General features: G+C 36.8%; 3 protein-coding genes across 9 annotated transcripts in view; 1 reads left to right on the forward strand and 2 right to left on the reverse strand.

Moving 5' to 3' along the window:
- Positions 1 to 1659: 1659 nt before the first annotated feature.
- Positions 1660 to 6927, reverse strand: LOC120111559 (TBC1 domain family member 5 homolog A-like). Of its 2 annotated transcripts, XM_039128842.1 has the most exons (5): positions 6462 to 6927; positions 5897 to 6000; positions 5099 to 5275; positions 2481 to 4378; positions 1660 to 1966 (listed from the first exon to the last, which is right to left on the reverse strand). In XM_039128842.1, exons 1-5 carry the CDS (start codon positions 6641 to 6643, stop codon positions 1817 to 1819), a joined length of 2511 nt encoding a protein of 836 aa, XP_038984770.1. In that variant the 5' UTR covers positions 6644 to 6927; the 3' UTR covers positions 1660 to 1816. The 2 variants fall into 2 exon arrangements, with proteins under 2 accessions (XP_038984770.1, XP_038984773.1); XM_039128845.1 differs by lacking the exons at positions 5897 to 6000; positions 6462 to 6927 and having other exon boundaries at positions 4990 to 5237.
- Positions 6928 to 9363: 2436 nt separating this feature from the next.
- LOC120111563 (30S ribosomal protein S16-2, chloroplastic/mitochondrial-like) lies at positions 9364 to 13661 on the forward strand. The gene is made up of 4 exons (XM_039128863.1): positions 9364 to 9497; positions 9640 to 9810; positions 10150 to 10195; positions 13208 to 13661. Exons 2-4 carry the CDS (start codon positions 9678 to 9680, stop codon positions 13443 to 13445), a joined length of 417 nt encoding a protein of 138 aa, XP_038984791.1. The 5' UTR covers positions 9364 to 9497; positions 9640 to 9677; the 3' UTR covers positions 13446 to 13661.
- Positions 13662 to 15271: 1610 nt separating this feature from the next.
- Positions 15272 to 26776, reverse strand: part of LOC103701473 (putative RNA methyltransferase At5g10620) — a 30216-nt gene continuing 18711 nt past the window's right edge. For 3 of the 6 annotated variants that reach the window (XM_008783533.3, XM_008783534.3, XM_008783531.3), the window contains 3 exons: positions 20238 to 20383; positions 19655 to 19811; positions 16332 to 16737 (listed from right to left, as the gene is read on the reverse strand). In XM_008783533.3, coding sequence (XP_008781755.1) covers positions 19772 to 19811; positions 20238 to 20383 — 186 coding nt within the window. In that variant the 3' untranslated portion in view covers positions 16332 to 16737; positions 19655 to 19771. Of the gene's footprint in view, positions 15849 to 16331; positions 16738 to 17525; positions 17847 to 19654; positions 19812 to 20237; positions 20384 to 26776 lie in introns of those variants that run through there. The other 3 variants (XM_026802368.2, XM_008783532.4, XM_026802369.1) reach the window with 3 other exon arrangements.

Consider the following 26776-nt stretch of genomic DNA (forward strand, 5'->3'; position numbering starts at 1 on the left):
AGGGGATGTCATGAGCGAGCCAGATTCGTCTTCAGTAAAAAAAGACTGAATCATTAGTTCTCTGTCCTAAAGCTTTCTTATTGACTGGTAGGAGCTTTCTGTTGGATTTTTTTTTTTTTTTTAAGAAAAAAACAATTTGGTGTTCTAAACAAATTTAGCTGAAAAGACTGGAATACACAAGGCGATTTTGCATTGGAAAAAAAAAATCTTTTTTCATATTTGTAAAGATATATTTTTGAAAAACTAAGGTGCGCCATTTTTATTCCTTGGGAATTGGTATTTTTTGTACTTTATTTGACATAATCACTCCCTCAGGTGCTTGCACTTTATTTTTTGAAAAAAAAAGTTTCCACATAATTATTTCTGTCAATACATACATGATGACTATTGGCAGGCTTTATAAAAATGATGCTATAAACGTTCATGCGGACCACCATTTTTTTTTTTTGATGTAAAATTGATAGAGGTTCAGTGTAGTTAAAAATAGACCATCTCTGCAAATCATTTTTTTTAAGAATGCTACTTTTGCAATTAGAAAGACACTCTTAATTTTTTTGATTTAAAAAACAAATTGTCAACAAGGAAATCGATAATGCAATTCAGATTGTGGTGCTCCTGTATGGCTTGCAAGAGGATATCTTAAAAGGGGGAGAATTTAGATACACATGTAGGTTTTCTGTCTAGACGTGCTATCATGGCAACACCCGTCTTCTATACCACATGTACTTAATGTAATTTTTTTTCCCTAAATTAACACCCCTCTCTCTCTCTCTCTCTCTCTCTCTCTCTCTCTCTCTCTCTCTCTCTCTCTCTCTCTATGTATGTGTGTGTGTGTCTATATATCTATGTATGTATGTATGTATGTATGTGTGTGTGTGTATCTATATATATATATATATGTGTGTGTGTGTGTGTGTACGTATGTGTGTGTGTCTATCTATCTATCTATCTATATATATATATATATATATATATATATATATATATATATATATATATATGTGTGTGTGTGTGTGTATGTATATATATATATATATATATATATATATATATATATATATGTATATATGTATATATGTATATATATATATATATATATATATATATATATATATATATATATGTGTATGTGTGTGTGTGTATCTATGTATATGTATATGTATAGATGTATATGTATATGTATATGTATAGATGTATATGTATATATGTATGTATAGATATATGTGTATGTATAGATATGTGTATGTATATATATGTGTATGTGTGTGTGTGTATGTGTATATATATATATATATATCTGTGTGTGTGTGTGTGTGTGTGTGTGTATATGAGGAATTACTGTTGCCATTGTAACTTGTACTCTTTTTTTCTTCTTTTTGATATTTTTTACTAGCATCTATTGTCGAGAAGAAAACATTTTCTATGGCCTATGTAACTGATCCTTTCAACTCACCATCCAACTTGTGCATGTAACCATTCTCTACTTGCTTCAATCCTGTTTCATACCACCATTTCTTCACAAGATTAACCAAAGAGATTGACTTCCTGGGAGTTGCGTTGCATGATACATTTTGTTGACAGAACAAATAGGCATGGAAACAGCTGCATGCCTTTGCCAGACTAATTGATGGACCAGCTTTGCCAACTTGTTTGCAGGAGTTGATGAATCTCAAAGAAGATTTGAATAGCTACCCCAAGGAATGGGGAAAATATTTACATAATGTAAGGCATGGCAAAAAGGAAATCCACAAACTTCAATTATTTATCGAGCATGGCGCAATGGCGGTTAAAGTTGTCTTAATACATACAACAGACCTCACATCTCCAGTAGTAAGCCGCTTATTTTCCGAAGCTCCTCGAGAGCAGTGGCTATTTTGACTTGTCCTTGAGCTTCGAGAATGGTGCTTGATGAGTTATCCGCAACGCCGACCTGGCGCTGTTCTTGCTGGAAGACTGATTCAATGACCTACGGCAAGAGATATTTACAACAATTAGCATACTTGGATGGGAAGCAATTAGTACATACAAGATACAACAACATGATGATCTTTCAGGAAAGGATACAACAATATGAGAGCAAGGTCTAGACCAGCAAGTGACAGGCCAAACACCTAAAGAACACTATCACTTTCTGAACAAGAAATCAAACAACAGGCTAGCACTGTTTTTAGTATCTCAATGTTAATTGAAGCCATGGTACCTAATGATATGATCCATTTTGTGCCTTGGCCTCACTATTTATTACAAGGTAGACATAAAATTTAGGGTTGGTAGTAGCATGTATCAATTCTAAAAGGAATCATTATAAAACCTCCAGTGAAATCATCATGCAAATCTTAAAAAGTCGGTATGTCACAACGGGGAAAAGGAAAAATTTGACAAATGCTCTGTGCGCAAATTTTTGACACCTCGTACTGGAGCTGAGAGTGGAGGTTTGTGGTGAAAATGCATCAGCAATAAATCAACTAAACATATCTAACCTGGATATTTTCAAGCATGGATTGCCCAAGAGACCTCAGAGTGCCCGGCACCTCCTTGTGTTCCGCTTCTAATTTTCTGCTGACTCCACAGGAGTTACAGCACCCATCACAAGTCAGAGGCTCTGATATGTCCTTGCAGGTTCCTCCAACATCAGAGAATTTTTGTTGCTCTACACATTTTCCATCATCCAAGTTCCTTTCACCAGAGACTCTACCAAACTTCCAAAGCCATTGAAATTTACCAGATAGAGGTCTCTGCTCTTTTAAAACTGCTGCATGTTTCTGTGTGCTACTAGTTCTTTGTCCAAGTTTGACATCAGTAACAGAAGTAGCTTCAGAGTCTTGAAGTAATTTCTTGCGGCAATTGGAACTGCATAACTCCTCCTTGTGGCCAGTTTTGCAGTCATTATCAGAAACAAAAGAATTTGAAGTGACGCTGCTTTTCTCTGAGTCATGCTCACTGGCCATTCTACGAGGACCAGCGGCCGTGCATAAGACTGACAACTGCTTAGCACTCAAACATGCCTCTTCAGCCACACCTGAACTCCCTCCCATGAAATTTTGATCAGCCTGCTCCCCAGGGCTATCTCTCCCAACTTCTGCATCCATGTAGAAAGATTCTTTGGTGCCTGAGATATCAGGATTTTCATTGCATCCAATCTCACCAAGATTCACCCTAGGGTCTCCTTCTTGGCATGCATTATCTAAAATCTTATGCCTAATGGAAGACTGAACATCCTTTTTCTCACTCGCAGTCTCCATCATAGAGGCATCCAATTCGACTCGAAATAAACCAAATTTTTCTTTTAACGAACCATTTCTAATCTTACTTAAAATTGACACACCATTTGTTTTGTGAGTTTCTTCTGCTCTATGCAACACTCTCCATTTCTCTTCCCAGTAACTTTCCGGTAATGAGCTCGGTGAAGCTCTAGGAGAAGCTGAATCAAATGAAAGACTATGTGCTCTTCTTACTGCTCGCTTATTCCTGACCGTTCCTCCCCAGGGTGAACATGATGAGAGATTTGTTTCAAAAGCAAGAGTTTGCAAAGACTTGGCCTTCTCTATCAGCTTCTTCACACTCATATCTTTAGGAAAATTTAACAACCTCTGGAGACATGTGGTTGCATGCTCAGTAGCTAGCAGTGAAGATCTTAGATGAAGAAGCATGGAGACAGCCATTGCTGAAATAAAGGCTCCACGAGGAGAGCAAAGTAGACTTAAGTTAAAGTCTGCATCATTTGCTATATCTGAAGGTGATACATGATTAGGAGAAGAGAATATCTCATCCCAAATTAGTAGAAGATCTTTGAGTGAAAATTCACGTCCAAATAAAACACGAAGCCATCGGAGTGCAAAATACTGAGGTTCTACCCCAAGCTCAACAAGATGATTATGAAGAGATGAATCCACAATATGCAGCAAATGGTAAAATGTAGTTGACGCTTCGACTACAGGAGGTAATTCTGTACCAGATCCCATAGCAGGAGAGGTAGAGAAAAAGTCCGCCATGGCAACAACACCATGGGAACCACTCATTACAGCATCGAACATGCAGTAGGCATCATGTTCCATAAATTTCTCAGATAAGATAACACCCAACTCACCCTCTGCTCCATAAGCATCATTCATCAAAAATAACTCCCTTGTATCAGGATCAAGCTTATCTAGGCAACTTACTTTGGCAGCACCTCCATAAAAATGCTTCTCACTGTCAGTCCCTCTGTTCATGTTTGCGGTCTTTTTAAAACTGCAATCAGAAACCATGTCACTTTCGGAAAATGAGGTCCCATCAAATTCATCATTAAAATGGTCTACATAGAGCTCTTGAACTTGGGAAAGGTGCTGCAAATCAACATGAAGTACATAAAGCAGAGGAGCCAATAGTTCATGCATTCCTGTGAAATACAAGTGGCACCCTTTGTCATGAACAAGCAAACTTCAGTTGGATCAAATATTTATGAATAGCTTATCCGCCATTCTTTATACTCAGAAAAGTGGCATGTAAAGCATGCTATGTCAACAAATAAAGGCGTATATGTGTTACTTAAAATATGGCAATAACCAAAACGTATCACACATTAATATGTGATAACACTGTTAACCACTAAAAGGTTTTTTTATTTGACACAAATAGTCAATCAAGGTACAAATCCATATGAACCAAACCAAAAAATGTTTTTCCTTATAACTGCATTCCTGTAGTTTCTTGAATGCATTTTATATTTTTAAAATATATTGGAGCAACTATTGGAGAGGAAGCAAAACAATATAAAAATTTATTGGCCTCTTTCATAACTTTGAAGGAAAGATTCTTGAATTTTATCCACGCAATATCAAAATACCATTAAGAAATAACTAAAGAAATATTTACAGAAGTATCCACACGGCAATATATAACTATTATGAAATATTAGCTCAGGCTAGTAAAGAATTGGGTACGGGGATCCTATTTGGAAATAGGAACTTTCATATCTTTAAAAAAGAAAAAAATTGCAAATCACAGTACCTTGGTTGTTTCAGTTTCAGAATTCCAAAAGGAGGGATTGAGTAATACTTCTCAGTGTTGAGCCAATAAGAAATGCATGCAAATTATCCAAACAAGAAGGAGAACTCGCCTTTTCTGTATCCATACTCTGGGTGCTTGAGACACCACAGAAGCAATATTTGTCTCAACATCGACTGGCATGCTGCTTTCTGGAAGTAGCTCCCAAGTTCGGGATACAGCCGTGACAAATCCTGATCTAGCATTTTCTCTAGTTCAGCATTCCGGAAAAAGCGACCCCATTTGCTGTCTGAAAAGAAAGTATGCAAGATTACCAATAATAGCTCAGACAAAGCTAATCTGACAGTGATAAACTTTTAACAGTCGAAGTCTAACAGATTGGGTTGGGTCATTATGAAGCATATGATCGATAGAAGTGGTTGGTGGTAAAAAATTTTGCATCTAAATCTAATTAAACCATAAAAGAAAGAACGATATAATCAAGCTTTGCATATTTAAATCTAAAAGGTGAACAGATGTTAATGCTGAATGTAACATAAGGGTGTCCAGTTTAAATTTGCATTTTTTTCTTTTTCTTTTTTGAACTGTTGAAATAGATTGCAAGGATTTTGTTACGCTAATATTACTGTTGTTATTTGTAGCTGGTATGGTGAAATGTGTGTCTCAAGATGTTCTTTATCTTTTACTATGAAGTAGAATTCTTGACAGTATAAGATTCATGACCATGAAATATAAATGCATGAAGAACTGTCAAATTCTTAGAAAATGAACTGTCAGATGGGCAATAGAAAAATGAAAAAAAACCCTGAACAATTTTGGTTATGGTGGGACCTTAAAGCAAAATGTGCATTGAGATAAACTGGAAAGCTATGAACATTCCTCAGAAGGAAATAGAAACACATATATTTACCTGGACTCTGCGATAGCGGATCATCCATGACAACACCAGATGATCTATTCTCATCCTTAGAGGGATGAGAATTGACTAAAAGACGACGCTTCAATTGAACATATCTATCCGAGGCACAAGCATAGATTAATAGATTAGATAAAAATCGTGAAGTTTCCATCAATACAAAGTAAATTCTTCTTATGAAATCTGTGAAGAAAAATGAATAGTGTATACAGAACTGTATGCTTTCCATAGCATTTAGTAATCGAGGTCTTAATTCAGATGCATGGAACAAAAAGAGAAAAATGATTGTTGAGATAAGCTAATTTAGCTCATGTACGAACCATAATCGAATAAAGAAAACATTTTTATGCTTCAAAGCAAATAGACCCTAGAATTTAAGGTAATAATCGATAGAGATTTACATAAAAAGGATATTTTTACATGAGAACGAGAAAGGAGGAAATTTTTTTAATTCATTTGGACATTTAAATTAAAAAAATCAATCGAAATCGCAGTAAAATTCAAGGAAAAAATAAACCAATAAAGAAAAAAGTTTCATCGATTTAAATTGTAAGCTCACTTCCTCCTGGAATCTGCAGCAACGCGTCGGAGATCATCTACCGAAGCAGGAGAATTCGGCAAAATCCCAAGATCGATCCGCCATCGGACTCCCCGGAGGTTGGAGAATCTCGACCCGGAGGACGACGACCGCGACGGAGACAAGGGCTCGGGCAACGCGGTCTCACCTTGAGACGTGGCCATGGCCTTGTCTCCAATTACCGGAGGCCCAAATGCCGAATTTTTGATTCCTGGGAGAAAGAAACTGAAGGAGAATTTGGGAAGGAAGAAGAAAAGAAGGCGTATTTTGTGAAAGAATTATGGGGTTTTTGACGGGGAGAAAAGGAAATATCTAGTGATTATTTTTTCTTTGCTTTTGGAGAACTTCTGTCGGGAAGGGGAAAGTCATGATAAAGATGAGGACGAAATAAGAATAGAAAACAAGAAAGACGGAGATTGGCGGTAAAAGAAAAAGAGAGTCGAAGGGTATTGCTATCTTTGGAATGCGTGCAAGCAGAAATCTATCAACGCCGATATTATTAGATGCGCTGTCAAAGCGTCAACGCTGTCATCCTTTTTACTTTTTCTCGGGACCAAACTTCTGTCGCTGGACAAATGCATGGAAGGGAAGAGAAAAGACACGAAAATAGCAAGGATGCGGCCATGGCACGAAGTAAATTGGGCATACGGTAACGGAAGCCTCTTGATCCCTCCACCTTTCTTTTTTTCTTGCTTTCTTTCTTTTTTTTTTTTCCTTGCTCCTCCCTCCCTCCCTCTTGCATGAGCACTACCTATAGAGCTCGTTTGATTCGGGGAAAAAAAAAAAAATCATTAACGAAAAAATAATGAGATGTCTGATTGGAGTTTTCACACAAAAAAAAATAATAAAAAAGTTATATTTTCATGAAAATATGATTCCCACATTTTATGGAAAAGTCTTTTCCATGAGAAACATGAAAAAGTTACTTTCCCATGAGGCGACGGGAATCACTCCATTTTTATTTTTTTCCCAAAAAAACCCTTCAGCATTAAAGAAGTCTTAAACAGGCATTAAAGACCTAATTTTTATTAGGAGTATAATAGGAATTATACATAATTTTCTCAGGAAAGTGAATGGTCAACCAAACATAAGTACTTTGGAAATTTATCATTTTCCCATGGTCAACCAAACATGCCAAAAGTACTTTCCTAGGTATCCTCTTTCTAGGAATCTGCTTTTCAGAAATCATATTCCTAGGAGGAAAAATGTTTTTCGCAAACCAAACGAGCCCATAGAGTCAAGAGACAAAATACTTCGTAAAGTAGAGGAACAGATACAAAACAAATCCAAAGAACCTCTTCAAAATGATGAGCAGTAAAGAGGTGACCAAGTCAGAAGCTTTATTCGCCTCTCGAAACACATGCCTAGCCTAAAAGACGTCACACTCTTGCAGTAGCCACTAGCCGTCTTCTAGAAACGGATGGTCGAAAACCTCCGGCTCCTTCTGTAGAATCCACTCAAACTCTAGAACTCGGCTCGTATTAGAAACACCGTCGTAGACAGCCCTGAGTTCTGTCCCACAACTGATGACTTGAAGATACGCTAACTTGAGCTGGAACACCTGCAGCCACGAGGGGCCGTTGTCACCAAAGCTTGGCCCGCGCTTATTCCCTTTGGGCTGCGTTTGGTAGGGGGATAAATGGGGTTTATCTCCCCAAGTAGGGATTATCCCCTAAACATCCCAAAGGTCATGGAATAATTTTATTCAAACAAATTCATTTATTTGGATAATTCTGTTCCGTCAAAATAGTGAAATAAATTTATCCACGACATGAGAGGGACTTTTCCCTTTGAATTATAATTTTGCCCCTATCCATTTTTTAAACACACCAAAAGACGGAAGATAATTTTGTTCTTGTGATGAATCCTTTCACTTATCCTTCGACCAAACGCCAAAAGATAACTTATTTTATAGAATAAATTACCCCTCCTAAATAAATAACCCGAACGCAGCATTTTTGTTGGATAGAACAATAGTCTTTGAGCCCTAAAACAACATCCTTTGCGCCTAACAAAACGATGATTAATTTGATAAAAAAATTGAATTCTTTTAAAAAATAAGAAGGTTTTTTTTTTAAAAAATACATGAATATTTTTTGTTTTAAATTTAAAAAAAGACAATCACAATTTATTGGAACATCAACCAGATTGTATCAAAGGTACTATCTTGAAAGAGCAAAGGATATAAAGAAGAGCAGAAGAGCAAGTATGTAAGGATTCATTTGGTTTGCGTAAACAAATTTTCTTCATCGAAATATTTTTTTTGAATTCTGGTTTTTAGAAATATGATGCTTAAGAAAATAATTTCGGCATATTTAGTTGACCACAAAAAAGTGGTCATTGCAGAGTGGCTTACGTTTGGTTGAGCATTTATTTTGAGAAGATTTTGCGATATATTTATTATATCCTTAATAAAAAAAGTCTAATATATAAATTTTGAGAATTGAAGGGTAGTTTTAGAAAACAACATCCCAATTTCCAATCGATGGAAAATTATTTTTCGATGTCCCTCCAGGCAAAGTAGCTTACATAAGTAATAGATGCCTTTTTCTTTTTCTTTTCCCCTATCCTTCCTTCCAAGTAGATTGGGTATACGTCAAGTCGATTATCTTTTTTCATTGGTTCGATCCACATTTCTAAGATTCAATCCAAAAATTTTCTCTCCTTTTCTATTTGTAATTAAAGATTGCTTCTTCCTAGCACCACTCCATTTGCCTGCTGCTACCAATCGCCGTATGGGGACAATGGAGTGGTGCAAGAAATTTTCTAGATCAAGTGAAATCTATATTTGGATTGTTCTAGGTTGGGGACCAATTGAATATTAAGCCCTCAATTAAATTCATGGCTAACCCTCTTCAATTTGGGTACGTGCCGAGCCGCACTGGCACCGAACGAAGCGGGTCTAACCCCGTTGAGCGGGTTTATGAGGTGCTCTCACTCTCGCGAGGGGTGGGAAGGAGCGGGGGAGGAGGAAGGGGCGCCGTAATTCTTCTTCTCAAAAAAGAAGCTGCACACCAGGTGATCGATTAAATCCTCTTTTTTTCTTCAGATATTTTCTCAAATTAAACCCATATCCGAGTTAGGGTTCTTTCTTAATCTCTGATATATGGGTGAAATATAATGTAAAAAGAGGTTTTTTTTTTTCCTGGATTAATAACAGCTGAGAAAGGGAGAAGTGGGATCGAAGGAGGAGGAAAGATGGTTGTGCGGATTCGGTTGTCAAGATTTGGTTGCAGGAACAAGCCATTCTATCGAGTGATGGCCGCTGACAGCAGGTCTCCAAGAGATGGGAAGCATCTCGAAGTCCTCGGCTACTATAATCCGTTACCTGGTATCTTTTAGGTTTTTTTGACTTCCCCCTTTGCCTAGATTCCAAGCTTGTAATCTATCTATCACTCACTTCTTGGATCTCTCACATAGAATCACATTTTTCCCAAAAAAAAAAAGAAATTGTTTTTCCCAAAAAAAAAAAATTGTTTTCCCCTATTTCTTGGCTATATTGGTAAATTTCCTTTAGTTGGGGTATAGGTGGTGCATCGGTTGTAACAATCACGGCATCACCCACTTATTAGATTTCTCGTATGGATGCCACTATGACTTCCAGAGATGAATTCCCCTCCTCCCTCCTGTGAAATCACTGAATGAACAAATATATTGGTGGCTATTTCAGGGCAGGATGGTGGGAAACGAATGGGGCTGAATTTTGACAGGGTGAAGTAAGTGTTTTTTTTTTTTCTTTCTTTTTTTAGCCAACGAGCTTTCTTGACAGCTAACACTTGTGTCGCTATTGATGTTTAATAATGTTTGATTTTCTTTTCAATATAAGTTCTTAGCCCATGAATGTGAAGACTCAAGTTGTTATTGTTTACAAGCAATATAAGTGTATATGAAATAAGTTTTCTTTGGATTTTAGGATCTGCTTCTACTATATTTTCATTACTTATCGTTCCATTGGCTAATCTGCTTTGCTCTATGAAGGTATAATGTGTGTATTTTCAAAACTTGTCTGCAGAGTGCTTTATACAGACATGTATATGCTTATGATGGTTTATGTTTTCTAGTGACAAAATACTGTCAACTTCATTTCATTTATTACTATAAAGTCCACAGAAAATGAGTGTTGCTGCAAATTGTTGCTCTCTGGCTAACGCTGGTAACTCATGTACCACTTCCATCAAATTGGAATAGGAAGTCACTGTCCGAGAGAAAATGTTAAGTAGAAATTTCTTTCAGAAAGAGATTGAAATTAGGATTGGTCAATTCTCAGTCATATTGTCTATCCAAAAACCAAGCCACAAAAATTATGTCCATATTAAAACAATTGAGCTGAGTGCTCAGTTGGAGAAGGAAAAGCAGAGGCAACATCAGTAGTTTTTTCTGTTATGAAATGAAATACATGTACTGAAGAACATTTTGTTGATGCTAAAACCCATAAGAAACGGTACAGGTGATGCTCTTGTAGATCCATTGCCTCAATATATACCCCTAGAGAACATCATAAAGATTAGATGGCAATGCAATTTAGAGAATAGTTACAAATGCAGTATAGTTAATTTGGCATAAAATCAAAAGCAATGTGCTTTGAGTGACGTAAGGTAAGTTGGAAAAGACAAATCAGTTGATGTTATGAGAACCAGTTGCCCTTCTAGCATGTTGTATGTTTTTTCCTTTATAGAAAGCCACATTGAATCTACGATTCCAGGATGTTGGGCTTGTTTCCTGACATGTCCAGGGGACTTGAGCTCTCATTATGCATTATGGCCTCTCCAGACTTTTAAGACTTTACTCCTGTTCTCAAGACCTTCTCCTTCCACTTTGTTAGCCATGATAGGGATTTACAAGGTCTACCCTTTGATGAACCTGTTTTCTTTTCATCACATTGACAATGCTACCATTTTTCATTGTTTGAGAAATTAATACCCTGGTATATGATGTTATCATAGGAGTTAAGAAACCTGCAGACTTATGGTTGTACGGGAATTGCTAGGGTTGCAAATTCTTTGTCAAATTTGATGTAAGCAATGAGACATTTGGGTATGATGTATAAAATGCTAAGGAGTATGAGAGTTGGGTAAGAGAAAAAGACATGTGACAACTGTAACAAAATCCTTGCCATTATGATGTTAGATGTTTGCTCCATGATCTTAATATGGGCTTATTCTTGTCATAACATTTTTTAAACATGCATGTAAATTTTGCAAAGAAATGGTTTAATAACTTACAGATTAACTATTTAAAGCAATTGCCTGGCATAGCTTACATCTAGATGGTAAAACATTGTTTGTTAATGCCTTGTTCTAGCTCATATTCTTTCTATTCTCGCTTCCAAGCAATCATGTGCAATTATTGCACAATATGGAATTTGTTAACCCCCAAAAGCCTCCATTTCTATGAGCTTGTGGTTAACATTCATCAATGCGTACCAGCCTCTACTGGACCAACTCAAGCTATAGCTACCTGGATGGCAGTAGGTTAAATAGCAAATTACAAAAGTGTGCTATTTAGGCCACTTCTGAATTCTTAGCAATTTAATGGAAGTAAGAAGGAAACTACTCTTGGCATCGCAGTTTCTTATATTTATGAGATTTGTCTTGCTATGGTTGTCATGTTGGTTTATGTCATAGGCATTTTCATACCAATTGTTTAGTCACTTTGATTGCAATGTTATTTGCTATCATTTCATTTGTAATTTCGTACAGGAGTAATAAGTTTTTTTTTATCTTTTGTAAGTTTTCATATTTCAAGGTTTCAACACAGTTGAGGTACAGTTGGGAGGATAAATAGATCAGGATGCCTCGCTCCCATTCTGGCTACCGATTACATGCTAGACACAACAATGACGTTCTCTGCAAAATCCTATAATCAAGACTCTGTCTTACAGCCTTGATAACTGATAAGTTTTTTATTCCTATGAATGGGAGGGGCAGGAGTGTGAAACAACATCTATGAATTCTTTTTCAAAGTGTCCTTTTTCGGTCACCCAGGGGTGTGTGACATTTCAGAGACTGATTCTAAGGCCTGTTTTTGCTTTTTTTTTAACAATTTTATCGTAGTAAAAAAAGGAATTTCATTTTTCAGATTCCAAATAGATGGAACTGTTTGTGTTTATCATTTTTTTCATTGTCATGTTGCTTGGAATTGTCTGATACCCATACATCTGTTTTCAGCAAATGTGCCTTCACCAATTTCGTCATCCGCAGTGCAGAACGATATCAGTTTTCCTTGTTTCTAAAAGAAAAAAACTAATTAGTACATCATTTTTTTAACTTGCATATGATTCGCAATGTCTTAGGGACTTCCTGCGGGATTTGAATGATAAGATCTTACTATGTTCATATATGGGTGATAAGATACACCACGTGCAGTCGGTGTATCTATTTACCAGTCAGATACCTGAGAACAAGTAATTTGCTGACACCAAAACCAGATATGCACGTCCTTGTGATGAAAAGATAAGGAGTCGTGGTCTCAGAATATATTATTACTTTTGGTGATGTTATGGACTATTTAAAAAATGGCACTGTGATGATTGAGTGTCTATTGAAGCAGTTGTATGCATTTTCCTCACAAGTTAACCATGAATTATGTAGAGATATACAGGAAATACACAAAATGATGTTAGTCATGGAATATTGTTTCATACTTTAGAATAATGAATAAATGCATTCCTCAGTCAGGCTTGCAAGTCAGCAATTTATTTATTTATTTATTTGTTTCTGCTGCTGTAGGTATTGGTTATCAGTTGGTGCACAGCCTTCAGAGCCTGTCCAACGCATACTCTTCAGAGCAGGTGTTCTACCACCACCACCAATGCTTGCAATGACCCGCAAAGGTGGGCCGCGTGACACCCGTCCTGTTGATCCCCTGAGTGGCCGTTACTTGACTCCCGAGAGCCCCGAAACTGCCGATCAATCTGAATGTAGAGAAAGTGAGGTGGGTGAAGATGGTGATAAGCCAAGTCCTTGAAAAGAATTGCAGGATCATATGCCGAAAAAACAAAGAAACTGCAGCATCTGGTTTTGAGTTGGATGGCAGTTGAATATGTCATTAGGATGTTGTGGATCTATAGATTTGGTTGCCTTGAGACACTGGTAGCACTTTGAGGCTTAATATTTATGGAAAATAATTGCACAGTTTATTTTACTCTTGGATTCAATACATGTGGTTAAGTTTTGAAGCAAATGGTGGTGTCTGCTATGGTCTCTGAATTGATTGTGAATAGGTGGCTTATAGTTGGGGATGGCCTCATGTTCTTCTTAAGATTTTACGATTTTCATATGCCTGTGAGGTGCTGCAACTTAATCAGATTAGGTTACTGCTTTTGCTACCATTAGTACCACAACATCGAAAATAATGTCCAACAAACAAAGGGAAAGGCAAAACCATGGTTGTGATTCGAATCACGACGATCCGAACTCCACTTTGATGAGGACTTGGAATCTTATGGGGGCACAGTCGGATGACCTCGATCAACCTGAGAGAAAATAAAGGGAACGACTTGTACAGGTGAATTCAGCATATATTAAGCTTTTAATAGTAGGTTTTATCCTGTTCTAATCCACGCTTGTTCCAATCATTATTGATTACTATAATAGTTATGATGACTGTTATTTGTCCTACAATATACGTGATTCATATGTTTCAGTATTCAATAATAGTTCTTACGATAGTTGGTTATAAAATCGAAAATAATGGAAAAAGTAATGACACTTTAATAAGAAAATATTATTTTCCTTTTCAGATGTATACGCTCATCTAGAGAGAAAATTGGCAATAATCTTGATTTTTTAAATATTATTTTATTCAAAGAAGCAGTACGTATGCACAGATACATTTTACCCATGAGATAGAACAATGCCCAAATATATATTTAACCATGATCGTAAAATTTTATTTTGACAAGCAGTATGGATATTAAATAAGAGTTTGATGTTTGTGTTATGTGGGATGATGATGTTTACATGATGACCTTGTTTTTGTTAAGACAACTATCAAATCCTCAAAACCTTAACACCATCAAACCATATCACAAGAAACTAAAACCGAAACAATAAAGAAATATGCATAAAAAAAATTATCAATCGTCCAGATCAAAATGCTATATCTGCAGGGAGATCCTAAAGAAACTGCGACGAAACAACTGTTGATGCGGATCCTAAATCTACAAGGAAATCCTTGTGGTACGAACAATAGTGCGATGGTTTCACCTTTTAGTGTCCCTCCACTTCCATCCTCCTTTACAGGCATATTCAATGCCATTCTTAGGAATTGATGCAGCTCCACGATACGTGCTTCGAATAGCCGTCTCCAGATCCCGCAACTTTGCTCAGGGATTTTTACCCACCATATAATCAATCGCCCGTTACATGAAGATAGAGTTCTGGTCAAAGACTATAATTGTTTTAAAAAATCAATTACAAAAATTCTTTAAGATTTATAATCATTGCATTTATATCTAATAGTTTGTAAAATTTTTACTTACACCGAATTAAATTAATGATGGTAGTGGACCTATTTACCTTATGTGAAAAATTAAAATTAGGAAGATGTGCATATTTTCTTATGTTTTTGAGTGGCTGTTATGCCACTAAGATTATTTTGATCATTTCTGAAACTTTTTTCTAATATGATATTTATATTTCATTTGAAATTAACGGTTTAACTAATACTCTGTTAAGTTGTAAATTAAAATATTAGATAAATATAAATTATAAAAAGATAAGCATAGATTTTGTAATTATTGAAGAAAAATATAATTTATCCCTAACATCAAAAGATTTTTGTAACTTACTTCCATTAAAATGAGGCAATTTGAGATTAGGTTTCTCCGATGAAATTAGAAAAGAAATACCCTATGTATCGTGTAGGTAAGTTCATTTAATTGCCCGGATTGGAGTTGCTCGGAACATGCTGTACCTTTTCTTAGTGATGGCATCTCATTTTCTTCATATTTTCTCTCTCTTTTTTTTCATGGTAAAAATCTGCTGATTTGGAACATCAAAAAACAGTTTATTGAATTGTGCAGTAGGATTTTTTTTTCTTTGATTGAAAATTTGTTCAGTAGGATTTAATTTGTGCGATTTCAAAGGCCGTGGGTTGGACTCGAATTTCTGGAGATGGAATAATAAGAATGTTAATTCATACTATCAGCTATCTCCCTTAATTGTGGAGAATGGTTTCTCCTCTATAGTTTTTGATGCTCTAAGTGATGCACTCTTGCCACAAGGTATTTTCCTAGAGACGTATTTTAGGTCCTGCTGCTCTTTAGCAATGGATTACTTAGTGAGCGCGAAACGAAGGAGCTCGGAGAATTGGGAACAGCCATTATGATGGGAAAATGCCTGAGCAGGAATGAAGTCGTCATCTGTCCTGTACAAAAGAAAAGAAACACCAGGTGTATCTTTTTGCAACCGTCACATAATTGACAGAAATTTAAAAGCAAGGATTTTCTAGATTGCTTCATGATTGATGGTGAAGGTCCAAACATGAATCGGAAACGGGAGCCTTCCTCATAATCAAAGATGTTTTTTTTTGTTTGTTTGGATCTTTCTTCTCCAAACAAGAAAAAAATCGAAGAACCTAATAGATCAACTAATTCTTGGCTGCTACGAAACATATCAGCCTTGTGTTACAGAAGAAACGTTCTATTTTGTTAAGGAGGCTGCGGTTGAGAGCAAGCAACCTTGTTTTGCCGTTTCCTTCACGTTCATGGTCCTGCTCGCTAGGAGGAATCTTTGATTCATGGCCTGAGATCGAGGCACAGATTGATCCGAAGCAAGCTGCTTGCAGCTTAACTTAGATGCACAGGATGAACCATCTATATTTGGAGTTGGCACTAAAAATCAAGGTATATAATCTATCAAGAAGAACAGGAAAACACCAGATCCATCTCTTTGTAAATTCCTTGTCACTAAATTACAGGATAATGGATTTCATTATTAAAGAAAATTATGATATGCTATATGATTGGAAAATAGTTATCTGCGATGTTGAGAAAAATAAAAAAGAGGAAGACTTACAAGCCTCATCCCATATATGTGGGTTGGCATTATTAGTATTTCTCTTAATTTTCTAAATTTTGTCTGCATTGGCTGATCAGCAAGTACATAAGCACTAGAAAAGCTAGATAATAAGCTGAAGATATTTGCTGCAGTACTCTGCACGCTTCACCTCCCTGCTATGCTGGTTCTCCACCAATCAGAGCAAGCAATCCTCTCATCTGAGATATTTCCATGAGCCAAGGGTGCAAAAAGGCCTCCTAAGTGCCAATTATAGTTCTGGTTAATGATCCAGGTTTTATAATTTGTCATTTTGTTAAACTGGCCTTAAAGAAAAGCGATCAAACATTATTTTTTGTAATGCTAATTTCGTCCATTATATTTTGTGTCGGCCTCGTTTCATAAAAGTTGGCAACTAAACAGCAGACTGCTTCATGTCTTAAATTTAACAAACCTGTGCTCAATCTCTAGTTTAAAAAAGTAGCTTGTCACAAGTTTGAGGTAGAAAACAGGAGCTGGAAGCATAAAAACAAAAGAGTACAAAATACAGGGGGCACTTATTTAATCCTGCAAAAGGAGGGCTTTCCAGTTGCAAATTTGATAATCAGCATGTATTCAACTTGAGTACCTCTTTTTTTTCCCTCTCACTTCTCTCTTCTGCCTAGTCTTCTGTTTAAATTCCACTATAACTTTATCTATGCCTCATTATTTTTTCACTACCATAATCTGTTTTGTTTATTTATTTACTTATTTATTTATTTTTAAGTCTTTGGAGAAATGTTTTCTTTCTTTATCTGACTAATGAGAGGATGTTTTTCTTTTCAAGTTCCAGAAAACTTAATTCTGCAACCAAGTTATGGTTCAATCCTTATCAGGATCCAAATTGGATTGGTAGCTATCTGCAGACAAACTGCAGTAGAGCTAATCCATCAGTACAAGTAATGAAGTCAGTTCTACATTTATGTACCTCATACCAAGTTAAGAAATCATCAGACTCTTCTATGTCCTGGCATGATGTTATATCATTCTGAATTCTGGTAATGAATCATCAGAAACTACTGATGTTTTAGTTTATATTCAATGAAAAGGTAGTATAAACAATTGTCTTGTTTCAATTTCTGTCCAAATAATTCTGAATTCTAGTGAAAAAAAAAAGTTTGCTGTCATTTATTATTTCAGTATTGAGCTTCTCATATTGTTCCATCTTCCCCTCTTTTGGCATGATCATTCCTCTGATTTGTGCTCTCAAACTTTAAAGGTATAACTTGCTTGATATATGATTGTCCTGGGAAAAAAGCTCTCCTTTGGAAGCTCATAGCTCTGGAAACTAGTATGCAACAAACTCAGCTTCAGGATCATAGGTTTTTGCCTACACAAAATTGTCAAAATTAAATCTTGGTTCTCTGAAGTCTGGGACGTGAACTTGATTTATGAAAACATTTTTTATTTAAAACTCAATTTCTTCAGTAGGAAATAATCTAGGAAAAATTTATTTTTAAATGTACTAGTAATATTGATATATTACTAGTTTTGTAAAGTACCATACACACCCCTTACCGAAGTACTCTCTAACTCCCGTCCCTCTTTTTTCTTTTTATCATGGTACTGCCCCAAACCTAGCGGTACAAGTTGGTGTGACTTATGGTACACATCTTGGTTTCGGACGATACCAGGCAGTTTGGGGCGGGTCCACTCGATTTAGACTAGTACGGACTAGTTTGACTCATACTGAATTGAGCCTCAGTACCATACTGGTACCTTATTGATATGATATAGCACAGTCTGTACAGGTTGGTACAGCAAAGCTTGGTACAAGTGCCGTAGGACAAGTTCGCAATATCCTATACTTTAGAACGAGAAAGAAAACATTGATCTGAACATCAAAATAATCTCAGGTTGTGATTGCTTGTTTTGAGACACTAGATCCCAATATTCTCTTGGGTCATTACCAACTCCTTTTACAGACAGACATATCATATCAGATTTAATGACCAACAAATGAAACCTACTTCTAATGTTTTATTCCCCTTATACAAAAACATATGCAAATCAATTTAGGGTGAAAACTAACCTGCTCCATAAATCCAGTTTACATGATTTAATGCTCGATCATAATTGTAGAGACATGTCTCAAGCCATTCAGCTCTCATGCACCAGTCTGTGCCCCACTATAAGTTCAACCAACCATAATGTCACTAGAAGTGGGCTTCTGCTATTTTTGATGTTGGTAAAGTACATGGGTATAAAAATAGCTTTCCAATGTCGTGTTACTTATATCCTTAAGGTAAATTCGGAGTTTGAAACATATTTATGACAAGTCTTTAACAAATAATATGTCTTAGTGTATATTTTGCTTATATTGAAAAAAGACTATTTATTTCAATTTACATAAAATTATGCTGTCCCTTTTTCAACATTTTTTTTCTTTCCTTCTGCCTAATTAGATGCTCCAACATGTGTCGAAATCTGACTATTGCATCTGTATCCATGCAGCACTAATCAGGTAGCACATGCAACTGGATTATAAAACCTCATATCAGGAAAAAAAAACTCAGCCTAATGACATTACGAACAAAAATGATCTTAACCTTTTCATTCTGGTATGTATCTTAATGCTAAGGAAGAGTATGATGTGATCATTTACAAGAGGAAAAATGTATAATATGATCAATTACAGCTAAAGGGGAAAATATTTAGGAACATCTGTTAGACCAGAATGACAAGTCTTACTTATGCCTCTGAATTTGGAACTATATATTGAAGTATTTGGTGGGAATTAGAAAAAATGACTTTTCTTAAATGTTTCTGTAGCACTTCATGCAACTTTCAAGACATTGTTAGCGGATACATGAATAGGTTTGCCTAAATGTATGTAAGCACTAGCAACCTCGAAGTATGAATGGTAAAAAAGTGAATGAATCCTTCTAACAATACACTAATCAATCTACAACTTGCATGCTTTGATGCTGGGAACTCTTCTAGTGCAAAGTAGCACACGAACCATAATAGGATAACCAATTGCTAAAGTGATTTTATATTTTTGTTAACTTGTGGGGCCAATTCCATGAACTACTAACTAAAACTTATAATGTTAACAAAATATTTTGTAGTGGAAAAGCATGAGATAGTATTAATATAAACACGAATGGTAATGGCAACTATAATTGGAATACTCACCTGCAAAGACAGCTAGCAAGATGTTTTTGAGAAATAGCTAGCATGAATGTTATGTTGGCATGCTCGACATTTGCACTAGAAAAGACCACAGGCTTTTAGTTGACTTTGTTGCCTGTACTAGTGGTGGTACTTCTGCCCTTTGATAATAGTCCATGCTCTGAAAAGCAAATGCGGAAGAGTCTGTAAGTCGACCTAAAGTGAGAGGTTAGTAGAAGTACAGAATTATATCACAGGAATAACTATAATGAACAAGCCCTTTCCTATCCAATCTGGTTATCTTTCAGCTAAAGAAAGACAAAACCTTCGAAAGCATATAGTGAAAAGAAAGGATTCGTGCTTTTGCAATTGCTATAGAGAGATAGAGAGATCAATAGTTCAGACAATACTGTTAGAATTTACACGATCACATGAATTTAACGACAAGGACAGTGGGTCATGAAATTAAAACTTTAGATAGGTTTACCATGTTTGGCCCATTGCACCCTCTTACAAGAGTATAAAATATTGTTTCATGTTTTGTTACATAATCAATACCACATGAAGAACTCAACAGAAAAAATATAATAACAATACAGAAGCTTACCTATATAGTTGCTCCAGTAGCACTATTAATGCAATCTGGTGATTCAAAACCATGGAGGACAATCTAATGATCACATCAGCACGATCACGCACTTGCTGCCCATGACCATACGGACCACCAATGCAAAACACAAGTCTTGATGATCCCTGAAAGAAATTCAACAAAATGCAGATTTCACATGAAAAAATCCTTATAAAAGATTTGCATGCTTGACAGGCAAGGCTCTTATAGGTCCCTCTAACAGAGTAACAGTTGATCAATTAAGAACAAGATTTTAAATCCCGTGGGACGGAGGCGTCCCAATTTTTCCCACATAATGGGACACCCTGTTTCCCGCCCCATCTCGGTGGCCATCCTGATCGAGCATCCCAATATATGCCCACGATGCCCTTTTTTATATATTTATTATTTTTTTATTTTTTAAAATTTATCTCAAAGTTTTACTGCTTTATTTGTTGTTTAAACATATTTGAACTTCTAAAGTAATATATTTATGATAAATTGGCTCTATTTAAAACTAACACTATAACACATTATGGTCTTCCAGGTTATTGGAGAATGGAAATCCTTTTTTGATTACTAAGCAACGATCTCTTATATTTGGTGTTGCACGAGTACTTGATAAAGCAAAAATGATGAAGTTTGATGAAAAAGTTGCAATTTTTACTATACTGAGCTTGGTCTCTTGTAAATGAAAATATAACTATGCTAATACTATGTAATAATCATATTCAATATTACAAAAAATAGATTCATTAGTTTAAGATAAACATATCAAATTTACTGCTAATCGCAGGTGGAATGCCTATGGTGCTCGTAAACATCTGGGTCCTACTTATAATCAGGTCCTCAAATATGATGCCAATCTTGATACTGAGCCCATCCCTATTGCTCATTTGTACTTGATATTGTCCGAGATAACCCTCCTGATAGTACATTGGGTAAGAGACTGGCCATCCTTGCTCAGGATAATGAGAGGCAGTATCATACTGTGGCCTTGGAATGTACCTATGTAAAGATGGATATTGCATATGAGAATACTCCTCAGGATATGATTATTGGGAGTATACATCTGAATCATATGTAGGAGAAGGGCTATAATATGCACTTTGACTATCTGATTCTCCAATGGATTGCTCTAGTTGATGATGATGACGACCTAACTTGATCAAACTCCAACTTGCTTCTCGGAACAACTTGCTCCATCCATGCCATAAACTCCAAATATGCTCGATGTCAACGTTCCTCAGTTATTCTCAACTCCTTATGAAAAGGATTCAAAATATCCGCAGCTTGTGTGCCACGTCCTGCAACAATTCTTCTCCCCCTTCTATAGGCCAGCAACTCCTCGTTCTGATATCTGGATCTAGGTCGGGCTCCATGGTATTAATCCTATGAGTAAACTCTATGCCTCTAGTAAAAGGTTGATCCCATATGCTTCACCATCTCCTCTACCCTGACCATCATGCTCCTCAGATCCATCATCACTCGTGCTATCATTATCATCATCGCTATTATCATGAGATGATCTAGGCAATTTAGGATCTAACGGCTCAGTTCTCTCGCTATCATGAATTACCCTACTGGATAAATTGCTGCCTTTCCCTTTGATTCGGACTTCCCACAACTCTCCTTAACTGCAACTCTGGCTCCCTCTCAAGCTCTGACTGACCTTTACCTGTTGACTTACCCTACCTCTACTACTGCTCTCAATGCCTTGGCTATCTCTGGAGACCCATGTGTAATGTGTTGCACTAAAAACATTCTGCAATCAAATCATTGATTAGAATTCTCAAATCGCCAACTACATGCTACCATCATCTCCTCAGCATCTTGCATTCCACTCTGAACCGGAGATAAATGAGAGGCCACACATTGAACCCCATCTTGTACCCCTGCCTTATGTGCTATTATTTTGCATGGTTGGGGAGGATCTCTTGGCTCATCCAACATCGGTGGGTCCCGTGCTTTCTGATCTGCAACCCAGCCCAGCATAGGATCCTCTTCATCATGGACAAAATCCTCCTCGAATAAGTCATCTTGCTTAGGCTCTTTCCCCTTATTCACATACTTGAGCTTCAATCTCATATTGTAGTGGATAAAAACCTGATCTCTCAATCTTTATGAGGTTAGGCGGTTTCCAATTTTCATATGGATCAGAGCAAATGTACTTTAGTTGTGCTCGCATCCACTTGATGAGACAGTTTGCGATAGGATCCGAATGGCAATCTTTCTTAGATTTGGTGTGGATGTGCCCCACTGGACCCACCACTCCCATGTAAATAATACGTATCTATATAAATGCTTATTTCCTCAGCTATACATAGATTGAAAGATAATAAAAAATAGTCCCATAATTATACCGGGTGACATTTTAGATATGGATCTGTGTGCTCCTTGTTCTCCAAAGCTCCCTTTCCTCTCATGAAAAATTTTCATCTGCCCAATTAATAGACTTCTCATTGGAGGTCATTTAATTTCAATAACTTATATAATTCAAAAATACACTAGCAATCCTACTTAGGCATGTACTCTTTTATTTCCTCACTTATAGCTTCTGCAACCAAGTTTGGATCACTTTGTAGCCTATACAGTATACACCACATTCCTTGGAGCCATCAGCAGCTCCTCATCCAAGGCAACATTATTGTCATACTAGTATTTAGGATTTAAATAGTAGGCTGTACAAAAAATAAGGACAATATTGATTAAGAGCAAAGACATCAACAGATTATTGATAAAGGATAAATGAGATTTGAAATTCAAGCAAGTTTTACCTGCCAAGTGCAATTTCTTCCCCATTTGAGTATCCCACCTATCCTCGATGACGTGCAAATTGTAACAACCCAGGACCTCATCCAAAATGGCTAGCCGAAAAGTATTATTTGGGTTCCTTGATCCTATATAAGTGCCCAAGATCTATCCAGCGAATAACCGATGTGGGACTAAACACACACCCGCATGGATCCTCACATACTCACCCCATTTAAGCTCTGACGTTCTCGTTAGGCTAAGGGTTCAATCTATTCAAATCTAATTACAAGTACCACGATCAACCCATGGTCAGCCCCAATAGATCTGTGCTGTTGTGTCCCTAGTCCACATAGATTATGAGCTGGGTTCACCCTGATACCATTAAATGTCACGACCCTGATTCGGACATGATTTGTCGCACCCTAAATCCGGCCAGTGGCACGGCCGTGCTACTACAGGCTATTGCCCATATTAGCATGAAACCACAAAATCAAGTCATGATAGATAGTATTTATTCATAAAATGTTTTCCAAAGGCATCGGTACAGAGCTTCTACAATCATCCGGATATCCAAAGTACATCACCCTAAACCCTAGACTTCGGGCTCCCTACTCCTAGCATCTTACTGATCTGAAAAAGGAACCATATGGGGAGAATGAGTTTTATGACTCTGTAAGTAACCATGTACTACCATATTGGATCAAGCATAATATTTCTCATGCCAATGCATTAGTTAAAAAAGATAACAATTATAACAAAGTAAAGTATTTCATAGATAATATACTCAAACAAGTCATAAAGCAATGCATGCCTCAGCCATGCAAGTTTATAAAAATGATAATGCAATTCATATAAAATGCTGCCATCTATCCATGCTTTATAAATCATGCTCTCAGATGAATGTGCTACTATGGTTACTATAATCCCGTGACAGGGTCGTATTCATAGTCGACGAGTTTTCATAACTCATATTCGTTACCAACTTTAACCCGTTGGCAGAGGGTCGTATTCGTTGAATGCTAGCTCTAGGGTGACGACTGACTTCTATTTCTAGAGGCGGGCATAGCTATCTAAGAGTTCATAAATTATTAATCTTTTCATATATCATACCTTCATAAATAGGTTGAAAAATGACAAATGACATCGTAAAGTTTTAAAATGCATAATCATACCATAAATATCATTTCCATGCAATTTATCATAACCATAATCCATACCCAATTCATGAAGGATGCAATTTAATCAAATTCATGAATCACATGCAATCATATGCTTGATCCTACTTTTGAGAAAATACGTCATAACAAATATATGTTTCTTTATTTTATACTTATAATTAAATAGTGATTTGAAATCAATAAAATTTGTGCCAGGGTTACTTTGGTTCGCTCACAGAACCTAATCTCGTCCGACAAATCCTCTGTACCTATCAAATAGTTCAAAATGCATTATCATTATTCATTAAATTAAAACTCCGAAATGGACTTGAATAGATCTCAAGTCCCGACCGGATAATTCGGATTAAAACCTACTTATTAAGTAGAGAGAGGAGATACACCCAGAACATGATCTCTCTTAATTATTATTTTATTCACTTATTCTATTATATATTATTTATTTATTTATTTATATTTTATTTTTTTATTTTATAGGCGGATTTTTGAAATGGCCGTGGCACGTTCACCGTTGTGATGCTCGCGGCGGTTGAGCAGAATCGAAAGCCATTCAAGAGGCCGCGGCATTTCTGCCCCCATAACGCACAGGCAGAGGATCGCGATCCTCTGTTCTATACTTTTATTTATTTTTTTTTGGGCCTTGGGCTGAAGTCGGCTGGGCCTCCTGGCTTCAGCCCTTTTTGGGGCATATTCTCCTATTCTTCCTTCAATAAAAATTGTCCTTGAAATTTACATATCTGAGTCTTCAAAAAGTTGTGGATGCCTCGCTCGCATTTCATCTTCAAGTTCCTAGGTTGCCTCCCTTTCCGAATGGTTACTCCACAGAATCTTCACATAGGGAATGATGTGCCGCCTCAAAATCTGCTCCTTGCGATCAATGATGCGTAGAGAAATTTCTTTATAAGTCAAATCTTTTTCAACCTGCAATGGCTCATACTCCACCACATGATTTGGATCCGAAATATACTTTCGTAGTAGAGAAACATGGAAGACATTGTGTACATTGGATAGCTCTGGTAGCAAAGCTAATCTATAAGCAACCTCTCCTACTCTGTTCAGAATCTCAAAAGGGCCAATGTCGTGAGGACTCAGCTTACTATGTCTCCCAAATCTCATGACACCTTTCGAGGGTGAAACCTTTAAGAAAACAAAGTCACCCTCTTAGAATCCCAATTCTCTTCTTCTTTTATCTGCCCGACTCTTCTGTCTGTCTTGAGCTGGCTTGAGCTTTTCTTAATAAGTAAAATCTTTTCTCTAGTATTTTGAACTAACTCAGGATCCAATAACTTCTCTCCAACATCATTCCAATGTATAGGAGATCTGCACTTTCTTCCATACAGGGCTTCATAAGGTGCCATCTGGATGCTAAAGCGATAACGTTATTATAAACAAAATCCACCAAGGCTATTGATCATCCCAGCAACCTCCAAGATCAACTGTAGATGTCCTCAGCATATCCTCCAAGGTCTGGATCATCCTTTCTGGGTAAATATATACTTCAAGCTTTTGTAATCAGTGAATACCTCACATGACTCCCCATACAGGTAGTGTCGCCAAATATTTAAAGCAAAGACTACCGTTGTCAATTCCCAATCATGCGTCAGATAGTTCTGCTTCTAGGGCTTCAGCTGTCGAGAGGCATAAGTCACTATTTTATTATTTTGCATCAGTACACAACCCAACCCTTTCTTGGAAGCATCACTATAGATGGTGAAACCCCTAGCACTTGACGGCAGAGTGAGAATAGGAGCAGATATTAACCTTCACTTTATCTCCTGAAAGCTTTGCTCACAATCCTATCCCAATTCAAACTTTGCTCGTTTCAAGGTTAAACGAGTCAAAAGAGCAGCTATCCGGAAAAATCCTTCCACAAACCTTCTATAGTACCCAGCCAAACCTAAGAAGCTTTTGATCTCAATCATGTTTGTAGGACGAGGCCAGACCACCACTGCTTCTATTTTCTTTGAGTCCACTGATGCCCCTTCCTTGGAAACCACATGCCCGTGGAATGCGATGCTGTCTAGCCAGAACTTACATTTGCTCAATTTGGCATATAGCCTCTTCTCCTGTAGAGTCTGCAGCACCACTCGCAAGGGATCTTCATGTTCTTCTTTGCTCTTAGAATAGGTCAATATATCATCTATGAAAATAATGACAATGATCCAAGAACTGCCTGAAGACCCTGTTCATTAAATCCATAAAGGCAGCTGGTGCATTGGTTAGTCCGAACGGCATAACCAAGAATTCATAATGCCCATATCTAGTTCGAAATGTTGTCTTAGGCACATCCTCAGCTTGGCTTTTCAACTGATGATAACCAGACCGCAAATCTATCTTTGAGAAGACTTGGGCATCTTTCAGCTGGTCAAACAAATCATCAATCCGAGGAAAAGGATATTTATCCCTTACAATCACCTTGTTTAGCTCCTTATAATCAATACATAGCCGCAAGCTTCCATCCTTCTTTTCAAATAAGACAGGAGCTCCCCATGAAGAAACACTTGGGCTGATGAATTTCTTCTCTAAGAGTTCCTATAGCTAAATCTTCAATTCTCTCAGCTCTGCAAGGGTCATCCGATAAAGAGCCTTGGAGATTGGTCCAACACCCGG

This window comes from Phoenix dactylifera, chromosome 1, assembly GCF_009389715.1.
Source record: "Phoenix dactylifera cultivar Barhee BC4 chromosome 1, palm_55x_up_171113_PBpolish2nd_filt_p, whole genome shotgun sequence".
NCBI lineage: Eukaryota > Viridiplantae > Streptophyta > Magnoliopsida > Arecales > Arecaceae > Phoenix > Phoenix dactylifera.